The 19,809-nt window shown below is 39.4% G+C and overlaps 1 protein-coding gene across 2 annotated transcripts in view; it reads left to right on the top strand.

Moving 5' to 3' along the window:
* ZNF326 (zinc finger protein 326) overlaps window positions 1-19,809 on the top strand; it is a 44,117-nt gene that overhangs the window by 806 nt on the left and 23,502 nt on the right. Inside the window, exons 2-4 of one of the 2 annotated variants that reach the window (XM_030571711.1) lie at window positions 5,845-5,974; window positions 8,107-8,512; window positions 11,263-11,458. In XM_030571711.1, the coding sequence (XP_030427571.1) occupies window positions 5,845-5,974; window positions 8,107-8,512; window positions 11,263-11,458 (732 nt within the window). Of the gene's footprint in view, window positions 1-5,844; window positions 5,975-8,106; window positions 8,513-11,262; window positions 11,459-19,809 lie in introns of those variants that run through there. The other variant, XM_030571712.1, reaches the window with a different exon arrangement.

Genomic DNA, 19,809 nt, shown 5'->3' with positions numbered 1-19,809 from the left:
CGTGCACTGGCTGTACACATGATCTGGATCTAGATTAATTGTAATAAAAAACCATGAAAAGGAGTTGCGTGTCTGCGTGGACATATCAATACAAACCTCTGCTCGTTCAAAAAAAAAAGGGGGGGGGGAATAAAATGTTGAGCTATTCAAAGAATGGGATGGAAAACAATGAAAAAAATAGAATGCTATTTCTTGGAATACTGTGCTCACTTCTTGTTACTCTATATCACAAATGACAGTAGAAATAGAGCAGGGTTTGTTGTCATCCCACTTTTACAGACCTGGAAAAACTTCCATATGAGTAAAGATTGGGATTGTGTAGTTTAGAGATGACTTGAGTAAGAAGGGACTTGAAAAGAATCTGAAAGAATAAATGGTTCAGAGAAGGCAAATTGTTCTTATTTTATGAAAAAGGATTTTAAAAATGAGGCCACAGATTTAAGTGATAAAAGTAATAAATGTTAACATGATACATAATTAAGGCTATGTTTAGTCACAGGTATTTTTAGTACAGGTCATGGGCAATAAACAAAATTTGCGGCCTGTGACCTGTCCATGACTTGTACTATAAACACCCCTGACTAACTCTTAGGTGCTTCTAGGGGGCTCCAGGGTGCCACGCCTGCTCTGGGGGAAAGGGAGGCTGACCTGCGGGGTGTCACGCCTGCTCTGGGGAAAGGGGGGCTGGGGGCGGAGTGGCCCGGGGCACTCTCACTGCTCCTGCTCTGGCATCCTCTGGGGAAAGCTGCTTGGGTCTGCAGGAGCAGTGGCTGGCCCCCGGGCTGCCCCAGCAGCTCTGGGATCAGCCACCCTACAGTTGCAGAAGTCATGGAGGTCCCAGAAAGTCATGGAATCCCTGACTTCCATGACAGACTCACAGCTTTATGTATGGAATTCATTTCTATGAGAACTACAAGGATGAGATAATGATTCAAAAAAGGGTTAAACAGCAGTATTCTCGTTAACTGTATCCACCCTTACATTAGAATGGCTTTTTAAAAAGAATTAGGTCGTCTAAATCCTATTGCTTCAGTACATAAACATCCACTAAAAGACTGGGAATTTAAAGTTGTTCCCCCAATAGGCAGATCATTTCATAATTGATCCCTATAGGATTTCTTGTAAGCACCTCTAAATAGCCACTATCTGAAACAGAATACTAGATCCCAGTGTGGCAGTTCCTATGGTATGGTCTTTCAGCCTTTGGCTGAATGTATTCCCAATAAATCCAAAGTTTGATTGTCTTTTATAGAAGCCAAAATAACCCATTTAAAATCTTTCATCTTGATATTAAGTTAAAATGCCCATCTTTAGTAATTTTCAGCTTTTTAGTGGAAAGTGCATTGTCAGTGGAAGAGACTGGAATGAAAAATGCAATTTTTGTATGGGCATTTAAAATATTGAAAGATTCAGTAAAATCATTAACCAAATGGGATGACTCTAAAACCTGTCTACTGAAAAACGCTGTGAAAGATCTGGTTGGTATTATTTATCATTATTAAAATGAATCCAAAATCAGTTCTCTCTGAATGAGGGGTATATCATATCATTAGAATGTAACTTTAAGGTGCTTCTAAAATGGCTTCACTTTACATTAGTTAAAATAAAAGAGAACACTTTTAAAAAGTACTAAAAGAAATCAGTTGTGATGCCAGAGACACTATAGGATCAGACCTTAATCCTTGCCATGTGTGCTGTAAAAGGGGATATGTAATCCATTGTTGCATCCTGATTGGTTCAATTCTACCTTACAAGCAGAGTAGTTTGAAAGTTAAATTGTAAATGTCCAGTAGGTGGCAGTAGAGGGGACACGCTGCATATTAGTACAGTAAATGGACTTTTATGTTTTTCTCAATTAACTCTGGTTTGAGTTTTTGGCAAGTTTCTGTCTGAATATTTTTAGCCAGTTCTAAGCACTTTTTAAAGGGTGCCTTATGACTGCTGTAACTCTTCTAGGACCTATAGCTAGGGTCTGAAATTGTGAAGGGACAGTAAAACTTGGAGCGCTTTGTGGATTAAATTACCTAAAACGATAGTAAATTAATGTAAATACATAGACTGCTCTAATCAATTTCATTTTAATCTGGAAAGAAAATGAACTAGGTGCATACATGTTCTAGAACATACCTGAATGTTACTTATTACACATTTTAAATATGCTCATGTCTGTACATATAACTCAGTTCCTAAATGTTTTATGTGCACATAAATCCTCATTCCACAAATTCATCTATATGAATGGATGAGGCATTGACTTGAGTGGGGCTCTTTATGCACAGAAGTGTGACTTTCTGAATCTAATTGTGGGACAGGGGCTTTAAAAGGGACATAGTCAACTTTAACACACAATTTTTGCCAGAAAACATTTGACTTATTGTTGCACAACCAAGACTTAAGATTACTATAGGCAATTCTGGTTGTAAAATGGCAAGATATTGAATTTTGCCATCTGAAATGGATAGAAGTTGCTCCAGTAAAAGATATTACCTCATCCATCTTGCCCCTCTAATATTCTGGGACCAATACAGCTACAGCAACACTGCATATAGGAATTGTCAGTCAAGAGGAGTCCCTTAGCTTAGATTTTTAAACTTTCCTTTTAAAGATAGTTTCTTTAAGGATGGCATGGAAATTATTCACAAAAAGTTTTTTCTTTTGCATTAGCTGTTTCAAATCAGTGTTAGCAAGAACTTTCTTTTTCTGTCCCAGTTTCTTATTCATTCTTTTGACTTTATTCTTTAGTTATCTGTGCTTGAAAATTATGCTGGTCCTTTTGGTTCTAAATATATTTATAGTAGTTCCTAATTTTATGTTGAATGCCTTGAAAGGGCAGGCCCCTGTTAGGGATGACGTTAGTTGGGCATTCACAAACTCTTAAGCTTTTTATTAGCTCAGCAGATTTGTGGGTGTTTATTTAAAAAAAAAAAAAACCAGAAAATAATGCAATAGCAATTTCAAGCTAAAACATATGTTTAGGTATTTTTTTTTTCAGGTGTTAAGTCAAAAAGGCTAACTCTTCTAAGGAGCTTTAAAATAAATTAATAATCTGAAAGAGTAACATCAGCTCAGTTTTCAGTGGTATTCTGGAATATTGCTTTATTGCAGGGTTTTCATTAACTTTTTAAAAAAAGTTTACATATAAGTTGTGCTGTCCTAGGAGCATTGATTTTTTCTCAGCTTGGCCCTCCCTCCTTTGTCCCCTATCACACATATGCATCAGTGTTCCCTCTAATTTTTCCCTCCCTGTGCAGAATGGATTTTGTTATATGCACCAATATGAAGGTGACGCATTACCTCCATTTTGGTGCACATAACAAAATTCATGTGGCAGGGTGGGGTCACGGGGTTCAGAGTGTGTGAGAGGGCTCAGGGCTTGGGCAGAGGGTTGGGGTGCAGGGGCAGGTGAGGGATCTGGTTGGGGGTGCGGGCTCTGGGGTGAGGCTGGGGTTGAGGAGTTTGGGGTGCAGTGGGGTTCCCCATGGTGGCAGTGGAGAGAGGACCCCACCACCCATTTTCTTTCCCCATGGAAGCACCTGGGCTGGGTGGGAGAAGCACCTCTCCCCCAGCCGTGGCAGGTCCAGGCTGGGCTGGGGGAGTGGTGCCTGTCCCCTTGCTGTGGCAGGTTTGGAGCCAGTAGAGGGGCACCAGTCCCTTGGCCACAGCAAGTTTGGGGCTGGGTTGGGCCCGGGGGAGAGGCATTGCGGCAGATCTGGGACTTGGGAAGAGGCATCTCTCCCCACTACAGCACTGACCGCCTGCACGGTGCTTAATAGGCAGCTGTGTGGCCGCACAGCTTAGAGGGAACTTAATTGTGCATTTGCCCCTGTTGTGGTAGGGTTGGGAACAGCTGAAGTGATCCTTATCTGGTCTTAACTCTCTTGAAATCCCCTTCCCTCCCCCCGCAGGAATGAAAAGGTGCCAACATGAAAAGGTTCAATTAAATGTTGTTTTAATAGTTAAATTACTTCTTGATTTTAAATAAAGTAGGCAAAATGATTTGTGTGTAAATAAAGAACAGGAAATATAAAGTCTGCTGGACAGAAACGTTTTAGCAAGCACAGACATACAGACTAGTACTCAAGAATTCAATACCAATAGCTAACAATAGTGGGGGAGCTGCCTTTGAAACTTCTAGCCTTCTAGGAACAGAAAAAGGGACACTAGTGCACCATTCTAGATGCAAGACTAACAATCTCTCCCAAGTAATTCTCTGTTTAACTTCCCATTGCTTTCCCACTACTCATACCTCTCCTGCAGGGGTTAAGGAGGAACTGCATGGATTGTAAAAAGGCATATGCTCCTCCTAGTTGTGGACCACTTCACTGTGCCTCCTACAGGGAGATGCTAGAATAGGAAACCCTTAAAACAGTAACAAAACTGTGCATAAGTAAATTTATGCAGAAGATTTTTATTAAAAGCTTTTTATCTCGAGCTTTTAAGTGCACTCCAGATCCTGAGTTTGGCATTGTATTGTATTGACACACAGCTTTCCTTCCAACACCTGTTGTACTTGTGTGTTATCATACCTTTCCCACTATTATGGGCATGGTATCCTGAGGCAATATAATAAATGTTATCATCCAATCAGTGTTAGTGCTTCTATTGGTGAACCTTCACTAGTGCTAAAGCACTGTTGGGAGAATTGCTGAAATATCTGTGTAAACACTGCCTTTATTTAAATAAACCTTAAAATAGGAAGGAGGGCCTCTCCTGGGTAGCGTAGGCAGGGAGTGATGGTCAGTCTGTGGGTGATTTGTCAGCTAACCAGCTTATTATGTTGAAACTGGGGCATAACTTGCATTTCATATCATCAGTTTGGGCACTATGGTAAACATTTTTGTCACCCTACAAATTTAATTTTGAAACCTTGTTTATATGGAATATCCATTCAAAAGAATAGAGTGTTTGACCACACCAAATAAGCACATTAGCTTGATGGTTCTGAAGTTGAAATTGACATTGAATCAGGCAGCAAAATGGGGGAAGTCCACACCACTTTTAGCGCCAATATTCCAGTCTGTCTGAAGACTCTTCACTGCATCTCTCCACACGTGGAAGATTATGTGACCAAAGGATTAGACACTTCTTAAAGTAAATTTATGTTTTGTGGAAAGCACTGTGAACATAAGAAAAAAAATATATACTTGAGGGAGACTGCAAATGCATGTATACCCAGGCTGATTAACAATGCTGAGTCATCACAACAAAACTGTCTGCTCACTTCTCTTTGCAGAATCTTTAATGATTGTGATGGATGAGAGAACATAGATCACAGAAGTTTTTGGTGGTAGCAAGAATTAATTTTGATTTGCAAACAGTATGATATGGAAGTCACTAACAATCAACATAGAACTTGATCATTTAAAAATTACTCAAACAATATGATATGGAAGTCACTCTAACAATCAACATAGAACTTGATCATTTAAAAATTACTCTTATGACAACAAGTTCTTAATCCCAGAGCTGGATAAATTTGTGGTCCACAGGGAAACATCTTTTTGATTTTGTAAAATGTTTTCCTTAGAATTTTTCTATGTGGCGGGTGGACCAACCTTTATTGGGTTGTCATTTCCATATTCCAGGTATTTTCTACAGCCAGTAATTCCATTTTACCCAGAGTGAACCTAGATAGTCAAGCCGACTGTCATCCAAGCATTGGTCTTTGACAGGCTGTAGGCAAGCAAGGACACTATACAATGACAATCTTGATCAAAAAGATGAGCTGCATGTCAGGTGCATGCTCTACCAGATCTATGGATACCATCTCATGCAGATCTACTTTACCTGTTTCTCAAAATAAAAGAGAACTTCTAATACATGTTTCTTTCTTGTTCTTTTAAGAAATGGACCGTGACTATGGACATGGAGCTTATGGTGGCCCAAGATCCATGGACTCTTATCTAAATCAATCTTACGGAATGGAGAGTCATGGAGGAGGAGGTGGCGGTGGAGGAGGAGGAGGTGGTAACAGGTAAAATAATCATTCAGTTGTCTCAAGAACTTAACAAATCCAGTTAAAATTTTGAAGTATATCTTTTTCCAACTTAAGTGTTCCTTAGGCATGTTGTGTGATATATATGGAGTTCCATTCTTCATGTTTAATAAAGACTGTAAAAGTTATGCTATGGCATCTTGATAGTCCAAGTCAGTACCTTTGTGGATAATTCTTGCAATCATAATAACATACTTACTTTTTTTTTAAGTAAAACTTATGATGCTCTTTTTGTATTTAGTGACTTTCAGCAATCTGTGGCTGATCAGTAAATTTAGACTGGTTTAATTTAATGTCTCTTAATTTAGCAGTCTATAGGTAAAATGTTTTAATTGGTTCAGTGCTTTAGATTGAATCTAAGAATAGAATCAACATTCCATTTCCAAGGAACATTTAGGATCTATGTTTACCCCTTCAATTCTAATGTAAACTGTGAGAATGTTCACTGGTATTATGACTTAAAGTCATGTCCAGATTATTTTATTGGCAGGTACTAATTACACCAAAATTGTGTATGCTGGGCTATTTTGTAAGATGCATTGGTCTGAAAGTAAAATTTCTGGTGCCATGTTGCATATTTAATCCTTAAGTGTTCCTGATACTCTTTCAGGCTAAATTTACACATACAGTATATACCAACTGGTTTATTTCAGGTTTTAAAATCCTGTGCAGATTAGTTTCAACTGGGACAAAATAAAGCTGGAAGAAAATGTAGTAACTTGTTGGTATCCTCATTTACATAGTTGAATCCTCGACTGGAGGTAGCAGGACTACTGTATAGAAACTGTATGTAGCCATTGCAGTGCCGTTGGGCAAGGACAGGTGGGAGAATAGAGAAAATGCCATTGCAGTGTCATTGGGCAAGTAGGGAGAACAGAGAAAATATACTTTGCAGTTTTGTTAGACTACTAGTTGATCAATATTAGGATTTGCAAATGATAAATGTTATGATCAATTAAAATCTGTGCACAGATCCAGGAATAAGATGTACCTACCATTTAGTAATCTGTATATGATTGAGGTTGACTGGAGACCTGAAACACATTAAAATGTCTGTTGCCATAAAACCTTGCAATTATGCATGGACTGTTTCTGTAAATAATGTCATTTTGTGTATAGTTTTGGGTCTTCTGAGACTAACGTCTTTAAAATAAAGGCGTTCATGTTACCATAGACACGGGAAGCAATTGAGTCCGTTTATTAGTTTGTATTTCTGTTAGTAAAGGGCTTCCCTTTCCCTATTTCTGTGGAATTGCCCTATTTTAATTCTCTGGGGAGACTAATGAGCTCCCCTTCGCAACATGGTTAGAGATTATAATGATTCCTTGCCCCGCCTCCTCCCTACCCCAAAAAACTAAAAACAAAATAAACCCCAGTGAATAACTAAAGAGTTCTGCTACTTATCACTCTACCTTGAGATTCCCATGGACCATCTCCATGTGTAATGTGTACATATTTGTACAGATTTTCCAAATGCTGAAGTTGCTAGACTTAATGGTCTACAAGTAAAAGATGGAGGGGTATTGGTGATCATGATCTCTGTGACTGGAAAATTTTAAATTTTACAAGAAGAATGTCCAAAAATACAAATGAGTACTATAGATCACTTCTTTTCTGTTTTTTAAAGTAAAACTGTGGGGGTGTAAAAATCACCTCTGTTGTATTATAAATACTAAATATATTTTGGCCAATTTTCCCAATTGAAAATTAAGCTATTTTAAATGCTGTTTAATTGTTAAAATGTAGGCATGACTTTGAAAAAGAAACAGTTTGATTACCCTGTGAGCTTCTGCAGGTGATTATTTTCCTGAGACTAGGGCTGGGCTCAAATGATGTTTAGTAAATACTGCTGAGAAATTAAATTGAACAAAGTTCAGACATACTGAACTTTAGAATTGTTTGTACAGAAAATGACTCAGATAGTGTTCTATCTGGTCACAGTTTGAATTGCCCAGCCCTAATCAAGATAAAAACAGTAACACAACCGTACAAACCCGTATAGTATACATTGATTTTAGTTGATATATGTCAACTGATAACTTGTCTTTTGAAATGTATAACACTAGTAAGCTTACTTTTTTTTTTTTTTCCCCACTGTGCAACTTTTCCAGGTTTGGACCTTATGAGTCTTACGACTCCGGGTCTTCTCTGGGTGGGCGAGATCTGTACAGATCTGGCTATGGTTATAATGAACCCGAACAAAGCCGCTTCGGAGGTAGTTATGGTGGTCGATTTGACAGCTCCTACCGGAATAGCCTTGACTCTTTCGGAGGTAGAAACCAGGGCGGGTCTAGCTGGGAAGCACCTTACTCACGTTCAAAATTGAGGCCTGGGTTTATGGAGGACAGAGGAAGAGAGAGTTACTCTTCCTACAGCAGTTTTTCTTCACCCCATATGAAGCCTGCACCTGTAGGCTCTCGGGGGAGAGGAACGCCTGCTTATCCTGAAAGTGGATTTGGAAGCAGAAGCTATGATGCTTTTGGAGGACCATCAACAGGCAGAGGCCGAGGCCGAGGAGTAAGTACAGAATCTTTTCAGATTCTTTTCACTAGTCACTCTTTTAAACCCTTTCAAGACCACAGCTTTAAAACTAATACACTGTCTGACCAAGCAAACTGTCATGGTTGAGCAGCCTGGTAATCACTTTGAAGTTGATTTATGAAGAAGTACGAGACCCTCTGTTTTGGAAGTAAAGAGCAATATAAGATTAGTTGAAAAGGTTTTGTTAAATCTCTCCTTTTGTTTGAAAGGCGAAGATAAAAGTACTAGGTTTGGTCTAAAAGGGGTTAAAAGGAGTTGCCTTTTTCCTTGTAAACACTAGCATAATTGCTGGTGGGAAAGTTCTTGGATAATTATAAAAGGTTAACTTGAACCTTTTTGAAGTTTTGAGTAGGTTAAAGGTGCAATGTATATGTAAAATAAAACGTTAGGCTCTGTATGCCATAAAACGGTTTTTTTTCTTCTTCATATGGGCAGGTGAAATTTTAGCTAATTCTTTGTTAATCAGATGCTTGACCAAACAGGAGGTCTCATTTTTAACTTAGTTCTTACTCTAACTTGTATCTGGGGAAAGGGGCAGAAATGTCAAAGGTAGGTGGCAAGCAGTTATAGTGGTTTTTCTTAAATTTAAAGTATTGTTTAAAAGGGTGTCGTCAGCTTGAAATCTAGTCATCTTAAAAGGGATTAAAATTAGTTTCATATACTACATCTACTTATCCCACTACCTCTGCCAATTTTGTTTTACTTACACATTTCCCATGTTGCTATGTAAAAGAGCCAGGCAGATAGGAAATAGTGAAACTGATTGCACAAAGTAGAAAAGCTGAAAGATTGAAGAAACATTCTCTACATTTTTCAGTTTGTTTAATTTTAGATGTTATAACAGGGAAAAATATCCAGACAGAATTGATATTTAAGTTGATAGTGTCTCTAACTTAATTTTATAATTCCATCTTTGATTTTTTTTCATGCAAATAGTTCACCTATTGAACATTTTTTGCCTATACTTTAGGGAGAACTTACTATCTTATACAATTTGTAAACATACCATGGTCCTTTATGAAGCAGTTTTGTTATAGTAAACTATATAGCTTATTTGTAGCTTAAAATGTAGATGAGAATAATTTGTATTGGGTCTTCTAAATGCCTGTGTGTTTTGGTTTTTTGTTAAAAAGGTTTCCTAACCAATATTCTTAAGTAATATAGCTGCCATAATCAGTTTAGCCCAGAAAACCTACACATAGCTGCTAGCTAATGTCCAGCTTAGCAATTGAAAGAGATTCTTATTTTTATATCCCTGTTTGTCAAATTGAAAGTGGTGGGGTTTTAAATTCAGATGCCTTCCTTTTAGAACTGTTTCAGAGCTAAAAGTTCTGTCTAAAAATACAGTATAGTACTTTTATCTAAACTTTTTTTCTTAAAAAATGATGTTATCAGTTTTAGCCTTCAGAAAGGAATTATTTGAGGACAATATAAAAGCTAAACAACTTACCATATTTAAAATGCATTGCACCTTTAATAGATGATGGAAGTATTTGCTTGTAAAAATGTGGATCACCTGGAAAGACTGTTTATTCAAGTGTGTACTTCACATCAAATTTAAATACATGCAGTCTGAACACACTTGCTAGATACCTTTGTAGTAGTACCTTGATAATTAAATAAATTGGAATTACTTGAGCATTTGTGCATGGACTTTTATTTTTTTAAACTGTAAATATATCTATTTTAAATATGTGCCGTATTCCAGCCGTGTGTGTTTAAAATGTATTCACCGTTTATGAATATATATATTTTCATATAGTACGTTACACTAAACGATTCTAAGGTACTCTTAATTTGAGTAATAAAACATTTAGTTTTGTTTTTGTGACAGTACAGGTATTTCTGCTTATCTGATTCATCCATCCAGTCACATGGACTTTCCTGTCTACCCTCTGTTAATCAAGTAAATGAGCCAATAGGAGATCAGTTTTGTGCTGTTACGCCTTGGTTCCTCCTCTTCAGATTACTCCATTGCCTCCAAAGAGTTGACTGTCACAGATACAACTCTCCAGACTTCTGCATCATTGTACAGTCTCTTTCAGAGATAGGACAGAAAGAAATTAAGGGACTTCTCATCTAGTCCAATTCCTTGTCCCTGTTGCTGACCTATTCAGCTTCTTTTTGCATGGAAGTTTTTGCCTCCAAAAGCAGTTTTGTAAAGAAGTCCTAAATTCACTGGGTTCACTGTCTTAAATCCTCCTGACAGGATAAAGTTGCTAGAGTATGTTGGGTGTTCTCCAGTAGTCAGTGGTCGACGCCGGACAACTTCTGTGCTTTTAGGTTACCATCAAAATAGAAGAATCTTGACGGTCATCTCTATTTCCTTGTCCCAAACCCAAAACATCTTTTCTGGCTGTCAGCTGCGTTCTAAAGAACTTGGATGGCTTTCTCACGAGAGAAGAGAACAGAAGTATCAACTAGAGAGTCTAAAGAGAAGGAGCTGAGGTGTACTGAGCTATGAATTCTGATAGGTATACTCATAGCCTGGACTAATGGTTCTGAATAAGCAGAAACCCAGTTCATAGGTGCACATTTAATCTATTAGTGAAGCATCAACAAAGTCATTAGCACCCAGTTTTGATGTGTTTTAATTTAGCAGTGTTTTGTTCCAGAGAGCAGATTTTTATCTGCTTAAACGTATTTACAAATATTTACATGTAGCAATTGTGTTGTTTTGTTGATTTCATATACTAATACTTTTTGTTGATTTCACAAATTTCCAGCATATGGGAGACTTTGGAGGGATGCATAGACCTGGAATTATTGTTGACTATCATAACAAACCCAGTTCTGCAGCAGTTGCTGCAAGAGGAATAAAGAGAAAAATTATACAGCAGCCATATAACAAACCTGGTGGGACATTTATCAAGAAACCCAAACTGACAAAACCTATTATGATGAACCAGAACAAACTACCTAGTAAGTAATTAAATGAAAAATACTACTAATGTCATTGTTTAACTTCCTTTTTTTAGACGCAGGCATTTGTAATGTTTTGCCATTCTTCAGCACTGAAGTTCTCTACTAGGGCTTGATGTTGGCACAGGTCAAAGCTTTATTAACTAGGGGCTAGAAAAACTAGATCAGATCGCCACGTTGGTATGTAGATATTGTGGTCATGGACATCTTAGAAATGCATATAGGTAGAAGGTAAATCTATTCAGGTGTATCTTATTTTCTCCAACAAATTGTTTATTTAAATAAACTTTCTCGCTCTTTTATTGTGAAGATAGCTTATCAAATGAGAATAAGTGTCGTGTTGGTGTGTTAAGTAAGTATTGCAGAAGACTGTCTCTAAACAAAGAGCATCACAGCAAATTTGTTATTAAATAATCCCCCTTCATTATTTAAAGTAATTTCAGATCAGAGGATCACTTAAATGCAAATATTAAACCTGGGAGTATGACATTCGACTTGAACTTGGGCATTCATTTTAAGTATTGAACCTTGCTTTGGGTTTCTTTTTCGTGCCTGGCTCTGAGGCTGTAAGAATGTGGTTGTGTATACCTTTATCCTTGTTTTAAAACATATTCCCAGTATACAATCCTCTGTGGAAAAACTGCAGTGTGATGTATCAGTGCCTGCTCAGATGCTACGAGTTCAGTAAAGATGCATGATAAATGCTTGCTATTCCATCAGATTTTGTATTGTAGATGTTGAGACTTGACAAGTCTTAAAAAGTGCATTGTTGTATAAGCCAGAGGAATGGAAACTTGATTCCAGTTTTGAATTTTTCTACTGTGTTTTAGTTCTTGTCAGTTGCCATAACTAACGCTTCAGGGTGCCCTTTTTGTTTCTTTCTTAATGTACTTGACAAGGATGAAAGCAGTTTGCTTCTGCTTCCCTGTAAACCAAGTCCTACTGGTTCTTTACTACAGTGTTTTTAGAGGGAGCAATAGCTCAGTGGTTTGAGCATTGGCCTGCTAAACCCAGGCTTGTGAGTTCAATCCTTGAGGGGGCCACTTGGGGATCTGGGGCAAAAATCAGTACTTGGTCCTGCTAGTGAAGGTAGGGGGCTGGACCTTTCAAGGTCCCTTCCAGTTCTAGGAGATAGGTATATCTCCAATTATTATTATTCCTACCTCATTAGCAACTCCTGAGCATCCCTTTTGATCACACCACAGGAAACTTATCTACAGTGCAACTGAAAGAGTAGCAGAGGTGATGGGTGGGGAAGAAGAGGGAAGGGGGGGAAAAAAGGGAGTGAGGAAGTAATGAAAGTCATTAAAAGGTAAATGGGAAGGGAAGATGTTTGTGGCTGAGAAAAGAAGAAATTCATTAATGAAGGAAAAGGAGACAGGCCCCAAGCCCCTTCACACCGTTTCCTGGGGAGGCTTGAGAATAATGTGAGTATCAATCCGTTGTCTCTTGGATATTGAAAGTCAATCAGGTTCTTAAAGGAAGAACTTTAAATAAAGTAAAAGAATCATACCTGCAAAATCAGGATGGAAGGTAACTTTACAGAGTAATAAAAGGATTTAAAACATAGAGGATTCCCCTCTAGACTCCGCTTCAAAGTTACAAAAAACTCCCTCTTAGCATAGGGAAAATTCACATGCTAAAACAAAAGATAATCTAACACGTTTCCTTTCCCTTACAATTTTTGTAATCTTAGATGGATTATTTCAGGTATGTTTTACCTGCCTGGTCTCTCTTTCCCTCCCAGGAGGAAGAGAACAACAAAGAAAGCCCAAACAACCCCTGCCCCTGATTTGAAAGTATCTTCTTTCCTTATTGGTCCTTTTGGTAAGGTGCCAACCAGGTTATTTGAGCTTCTTAACCCCTTACAAGTAAAGTGATTTAGAACAGCTTCCCAGGAGGGATTCCATATTACCTTTATCTCTTTGTTTATGACAAGTAATGACAGAAAGTTATTAATGGAACTTGAATGAATTGTTTGCTTTTGCAGCACATGAGTTTAAGGATCAAAAATCTTAAATTGTATGCCCAGCAGTCAGTTTTCTTACACCAGAACTTTAAGTCCTAATTGCATATATGTTATTGTATCCTTGCTAATTAAGTGTTGTTAATGGATATGCAATGTTTTCTGTAAATCCTGTTTTCAAACTGCACCTGCAAAATAAGTTTAAAAATCGCCTTATAAACTTGTGAGGTAAATCAACCTCTTTTTAAGGCTGACCTGATCATATTCCTGAACTTTAACCTTGGACCGGCAGGGTCAGCCTCCTCCTTACCCTAGTTTAGGGAGATTCGGATAGAAGAGCAAACCAGTCCTGATATGGTTAAATCAGGTAATAGTTTTATTAAACACTGACAATTACACATAAACACTTACAAGCATGCTATAATTTTAAGGCACGGTAATTCTATCGCTAGAAAAATCCCCCTTTATTTCTTGAGCTTAGTTTCAAGCAGCACAGCAGCTCACTCCCTGAATACGCCCCCGACTTTTACCTGGTGAGTTTGGGGAATTCCGGCCGGTCACTCCTTCACCTGTTCAAGCCCGACTTCTCCAAGGCCCCACTTGAAAGCTCTAAAACCTGATCAGGCCCTTTTTTTGGCAAGTCCTCTTAATCCCTCTGTTTCCCGCTGCCCTACGGCTAGTCGTTCAGAGGGTTCAGATTTCCTACCCCCTTTTCTCCCGTCGGCCCGAGATGAGGCCCGAGATCACAGCCCTGTTGATCCACCTATTCCTGATCTCCCATGGTGGGGATTTGTCAGGTAAGGATTTTCAAGCAGAGTACTGCAACTCAGAATCTCATCCCCCCTCAGGGACAGTCCAATTGCTCAGACTGGGCAAACAGTGGCTCCAGCTAGTCTTAGGATTCCAGTGCCAGCAGATCTCCCATGGTGGGGATGTGTCCACTAGTGCCTTCGTCCCTTGACAGCCAGTTCGCCGACTGAGTGCCCCGATGGATCTGTCCGGCCATCCTTTATACCCTTTTTGACTGACTTCCAACACGCATGAATCGGGCAGTTTAGACCATTTCCAAATTTGGGCTTGCCACAGGGTCAGTTTCTCGGAACGTCCCCACCCCCTTCCAGATGGTCAGCAAGACGTGACCCCAGGAGTGTCAGCAACCTGTTTCTTGGTAAAATCCCCTCCCCTATTAGCCAAGCTATTTCTTAACCTATTGCAAAATTCACCTCCCCCCTTAAGCCATTAGATGCTTTAAAACTTGTGCATAACAAACTTCCCCTTTTAATATGCCTTCTATTAACCCTTGAATATATTCCCTTTAGGCCTTCTATACAATAGGCCTTGTCCAGTAAAGTTAATACGCAGATATTGGATAAACTTCCACATGCAAGCCATTGTCTAATATATTGACTTTGTAATAATACTGTGAATTGCACAGCTCTAGATGGACAATGGAGTATTACAGATATTTGTCCCCTTGCCTTTCACTCCAGGAATACTGTAAAACTTTTCCTGGACTAATTGCAGTGAGTGCTGAGGAAACATTCCTATATGCATTACATAGGAGAGACAGCGTTGCTTAACTTGTCCAAAGTTGGTGTGACAGAATGAGTCTGTAAAATACACATTCAGGTACTTCACAAAGCTGTGCTGTATATTTTAAAGATCTCCTAATTTGCTTTTGGAGCTGCGTAACCCAGTTGTGCTAAGCTGGCGTTTGTGGAGGTGACTCGATTGTAGATATTCATCGCATTGCTGGATAAGTGGCACTGTAAGAATGATAAAGCGTTCTTTTTTTTAAACATACAAAAATCAGTAAGTCTAGTGTTTTGAGAGGTACTATACTGACTGCACTAGAAAAGTGAAGTGCACTATTTGAAGAACAGATACAACAGCAACATTGAAAGCTTACACGCACGTGCATAGACATTGGCCCTGCCATTGTACTTTGACCTTGAAGGACTTTTATCTAGAGGTTGGATAGTCATTCGTTCTCTCTGATCATTCAATTTGTGATTTTTTTTTTTTTTTTTTTTGGGATTACTAAAAAGTAACAATTGTGATGATAGATATTGTGATTTGAAGACTTATACACCTGGAACTAGAAATCCCCAAACTATACAGGCCACAAAACGTCCATCAGGTAACTGGATAGGTTAGTAGTGACAGTCAAGCTATTGACCTTATGTTATGACCTGTTCATTAACAATTTTCTAAGATATCCATTTCCTTTAATTACTGTTCTTTTATGCCGTATTCAAATATTCAGGTATACGCGCCATATTCAAAATGTTGCTGTTCCTTTTGTAGCGAAAAGTGTTTTCTTGTTACAAATTCCTATGGATCTTTTCCCAGCTGAACTGTTTCCAGGGCACAATTTATAAATGTCAGAATATATTTTAAATTTCAAAATAATTTCTCCCATTGTCGTTTGCTACCTCTTTCCTTCCAGGTGTTCAAATAGGTTACTGAGCCCACGTTTCCTTGTGCCTGCTTGTATTTTTTTCCATTTATTCAGGTTAAAGGCTTGACCCCGATGATCATATCTGCATAATAAATCTGTCAGTGGTGCTGGCAACAGGATTGCAGAGATAAAGTTGAGCAGCCCTAACCATTTTCACTCTGCTACTGGCATCATTACAGAAGTTCAAGAGAGCAGAGATTCTATTAATTTGAAAGAGACTGAAATGAGAGGCAGTTAGGAGATGGAGTTAAAAAAAACACTGGCATACAAAAATAAGTCTGGAGTATATCTGCCTGAGTCTTTTCTTCCACAGCTCTACACAGTTACTCTTCTTCCCACCCCTCTTTTAAAGAGGCAGATTTAATTTTTTTTAATTAAAGCTGATGTTAAAATTATCTAATACACAAGGAAAGGGTTTCTATACATCTGGGTATAATGCTTAAATTATCCAAAAGTACAAAGTTTGGTTTAAAAGCCATAAAATACATATAGTACATAATCTGCAGTATCCCAAATTAAAGTTAATACATTTAACAGTACAGTTAAAATACTAGCATCCAAATATTCAGGTACATCACTCATAAAAAGTTATACTAAGAGTAGCTTGTGGGAAGCAAATATAGCAGTGAGTGTAGATTGTTCCTCAATAATTGAGAATTTAGGATAGGTTGTCCCTCAGTAAGTACAATATATCAGAGAAGTATTTCAATTACTTTCCTGACTTCACTTCTCAGCAACACTCCAGCCCATCTCTCCTTATGTTGCCGATGTCTGGTGATATGTTCTAAATAGATGTCCCTTGACCACCCGATGGAATCCAGCACCATAAGTTGCCACATCATCCGAGCGTAGCGCTGACTGATTCCGTATTCTTGCAACACTTGCTCATTACTGGGGTCCCATGCGCTCAAGACTCCGACGATCAGAGCATGTGTTTGAACCTCGTACCCCTAGCTCCCGAGCATCAGCCAGAGGGGTATATTTTGCCACGTTTTGAGCTTGGGCGTCTCAGAGGGCCGGGGTCCTGGTCTCAGAGGGAACTGTGATATCCACCATAACAGTCTTCTTATGTTCCTTGTTAGTGAGCGTGATTGTCTAACTGGAAAATATTCACGATTTTTGGTGTTTATATGCTTGTCACCTCATTATGTTTTGATCGTGTTTGTATGTTATGCTTATTTTGATTCTTTTGGTACCTTAGACTTAGTGGTCACTTACACGTTATTTGTCTTACCAGTAGGTTATCCTTATATTTGTACTTATTGAATGTTGCATTGAATCTTAGGTAAGTTGATTATAAAAATAATGGATTAGTTAACTGAGAGTTGCTCTTATAAAAATATTTATGTCCACTGTATTGATATAATCTTATTACTGAAACAGGTAAATAATTGATTTCTGTTAAATGAATTTCAGCTTATATGTTAACCACAATATTTTCGAACACAAAGAAGCAGGTTTTTGTATTTTGTGTCGTGTATTTTGCAGTTTGTATGTGTGGAGGCTGGTAGGGGCAGTCTGCTGGGGGAGAAGCTGAGCCCTGATTAGGGAGCTGGGCTTCCCTGCTTAGGGAGTCCTGTAAAGGTAGCCATCTAGTCAGACAGCGGCATAGACAGCTGCAGCAGCACAGCAGCCAGCAAACAGAGCTCTAAACAGGGGAGATTCAGTGGGAGTTTACAGGGAGAGGTTGTGGGGGAGACTTAGAAACCTAAGCAGAGGAACTGACAGGCTAGTGAAGGGAGTGGGTGGTGGTCTGCCAGTGTTCTGGTGCCTGTTGGGGGTTTGTTTTGGCTTGTGTTTCTTGAACTAACAGGTTTTAGGTGGGAAGGCTGTGACCGATACAGAGGCAGCAGTGAAAAATACAGTGAGGCTGACTGGATGTGAAAGCTGCGGCATGTACATGATCCTGGAGGGGGGGTACCTGAAAAGAGTTTCGTCTGCATGAAGTGCTGCCTGATAGAGCTGATTGAAGAAAAGATCCGAGGACTGGAGATGCAGGTGGAAACTGGTTGAGTTTAGAAGGGGGTTTGAGTACATGATGGAGCGAAGACATGAGGAGGCTGAAGGGAAAAGCTCAGACTTGCAGATGGAACAGGACCAAAGAATTCTGAGGGGAGACTGCTCGGTGAGGAAAGTGGACGGTGGAAGCATGTGACTAAGAGAACCAGGCAGAAGAAAAGACAGGCCAGTGAAGGAGAAATAGAGTTCAGGAACAGGTTTGCTGAGTTGGAAAATGAAGAAGGGGCACAGCAGGTGTCACTGAAGATGAGAGGGCAAGGAAGAAGAGAAGAGCAGCTAGTCCTACAGGAAGAGGGGAAGAGTCAATGGAGACAACACCAAATATGAGCCCCAGGAGGATACGGGATGGGTTGCGGAGGATTGCAAGGGTGAATAGGAATCGAGAGGACCTGCAGCCAGGGGGAGCAGAGGATAGACCAGAGAATCACACTGTCACCAGGAAAAGGCAAGTCTACGTGATTGGGGACTCCTTATTGAGAAGAATAGACAGGCCTGTAACTACAGCTGATCCGGAGAACAGAAGGGTGTGCTGTCTGCTGGGTGCTAAGATATGGGATGTGGACCTGAGGCTGAAAAGGATCCTAATGGGAGCGGGAAAGAATCTGTTGATTGCCCTTCATGTGGGAATGAATGATACGGCTAGATTCTCGCTGGAACGTATCAAGGGAGACTATGCCATACTGGGGAAGACGCTTAAGGAAATCGAGGCTCAGGTGATCTTCAGTGGGATTCTGCCTGTTCCTAGAGAAGGGCGACAAAGGTGTGACAAGATTAAGGCTATCAACAGATGGCTCAGGCAGTGGTGCTGTAAGGAGGGCTTTGGGATGTACGGCCACTGGGAAGCATTCATGGACAGAGGGCTGTTCTCTCGGGATGGACTTCACCTGAGTAAGGAGGGAAATAGACTTCTAGGATGGAGGCTCGCCCAACTGATTAAGAGAGCTTTAAACTAGGAATTTGGGGGAGATGTTGGGAGATGTCCAGGTAATCTCCACGCCAGAATTTAACATTGAGAGGTAAGAAAACAAATTGAGAGAGGATACAGCCATGGGCAGAAGAATGGATATAAGGAGGAAGGCTAATGTAGATACCAGTCTAATAGGTGATACTGGTGGTAGAATGTCTGTGCCTAACCGGGTAAAGAATATCAGTGAAGCCAAACGGCAAAAATTAAGATGTCTGTACACTAATGCGAGAAGCCTAGGTAACAAAATGGAGGAACTAGAGCTTCTGGTGCAGGAAGTGAAACTGGATATTATAGGGATAACAGAAACATGGTGGAATAGTAGTCATGACTGGAGTACAGGTATTGAAGGCTATGTGCTGTTTATGAAAGACAGAAATAAAGGCAAAGGTAGTGGAGTAGCATTGTATATCAATGATGAGGTAGACTGTAAAGAAATAAGGGATGGAATGGAGAAGACAGTGTGTGTCTGGTCAGAAATCACATTGGGGAAGAAAGCTACTAGAGCCTCCCCTGAGATAGTGCTTGGGGTGTGCTACAGACCGCCGGGATCTGATTTGGATATGGATAGAGACCTCTTCAATGTTTTTAATGACGTAAACACTTTTGGGAATTGTGTGATCATGGGAGACTTTAACTTCCCAGATATAGACTGGAGGACAAGTGCTAGTAACAATAATAGGGCTCAGATTTTTCTGGATGTGATAGCTGATGGATTTCTTCACCAAGTAGTTGAAGAACCAACAAGAGGGGACGCCATTTTAGATTTGGTTTTGGTGAGTAGTGAGGACCTCATAGAAGAAATGATTGTAAGGGACAACCTTGGTTCGAGCGATCATGAGCTAATTCAGTTCAAACTAGATGGAAGGATAAACAAAAATAGATCTGGGGCTAGGGTTCTTGATTTCAAAAGGACTAACTTTAAAGAATTAAGGAAATTA

This window comes from Gopherus evgoodei, chromosome 8 (assembly GCF_007399415.2).
Source record: "Gopherus evgoodei ecotype Sinaloan lineage chromosome 8, rGopEvg1_v1.p, whole genome shotgun sequence".
NCBI lineage: Eukaryota > Metazoa > Chordata > Testudines > Testudinidae > Gopherus > Gopherus evgoodei.
Note: the sequence above shows the minus strand (reverse complement) of the source record. Positions and strands in the feature narration are given on the sequence as shown.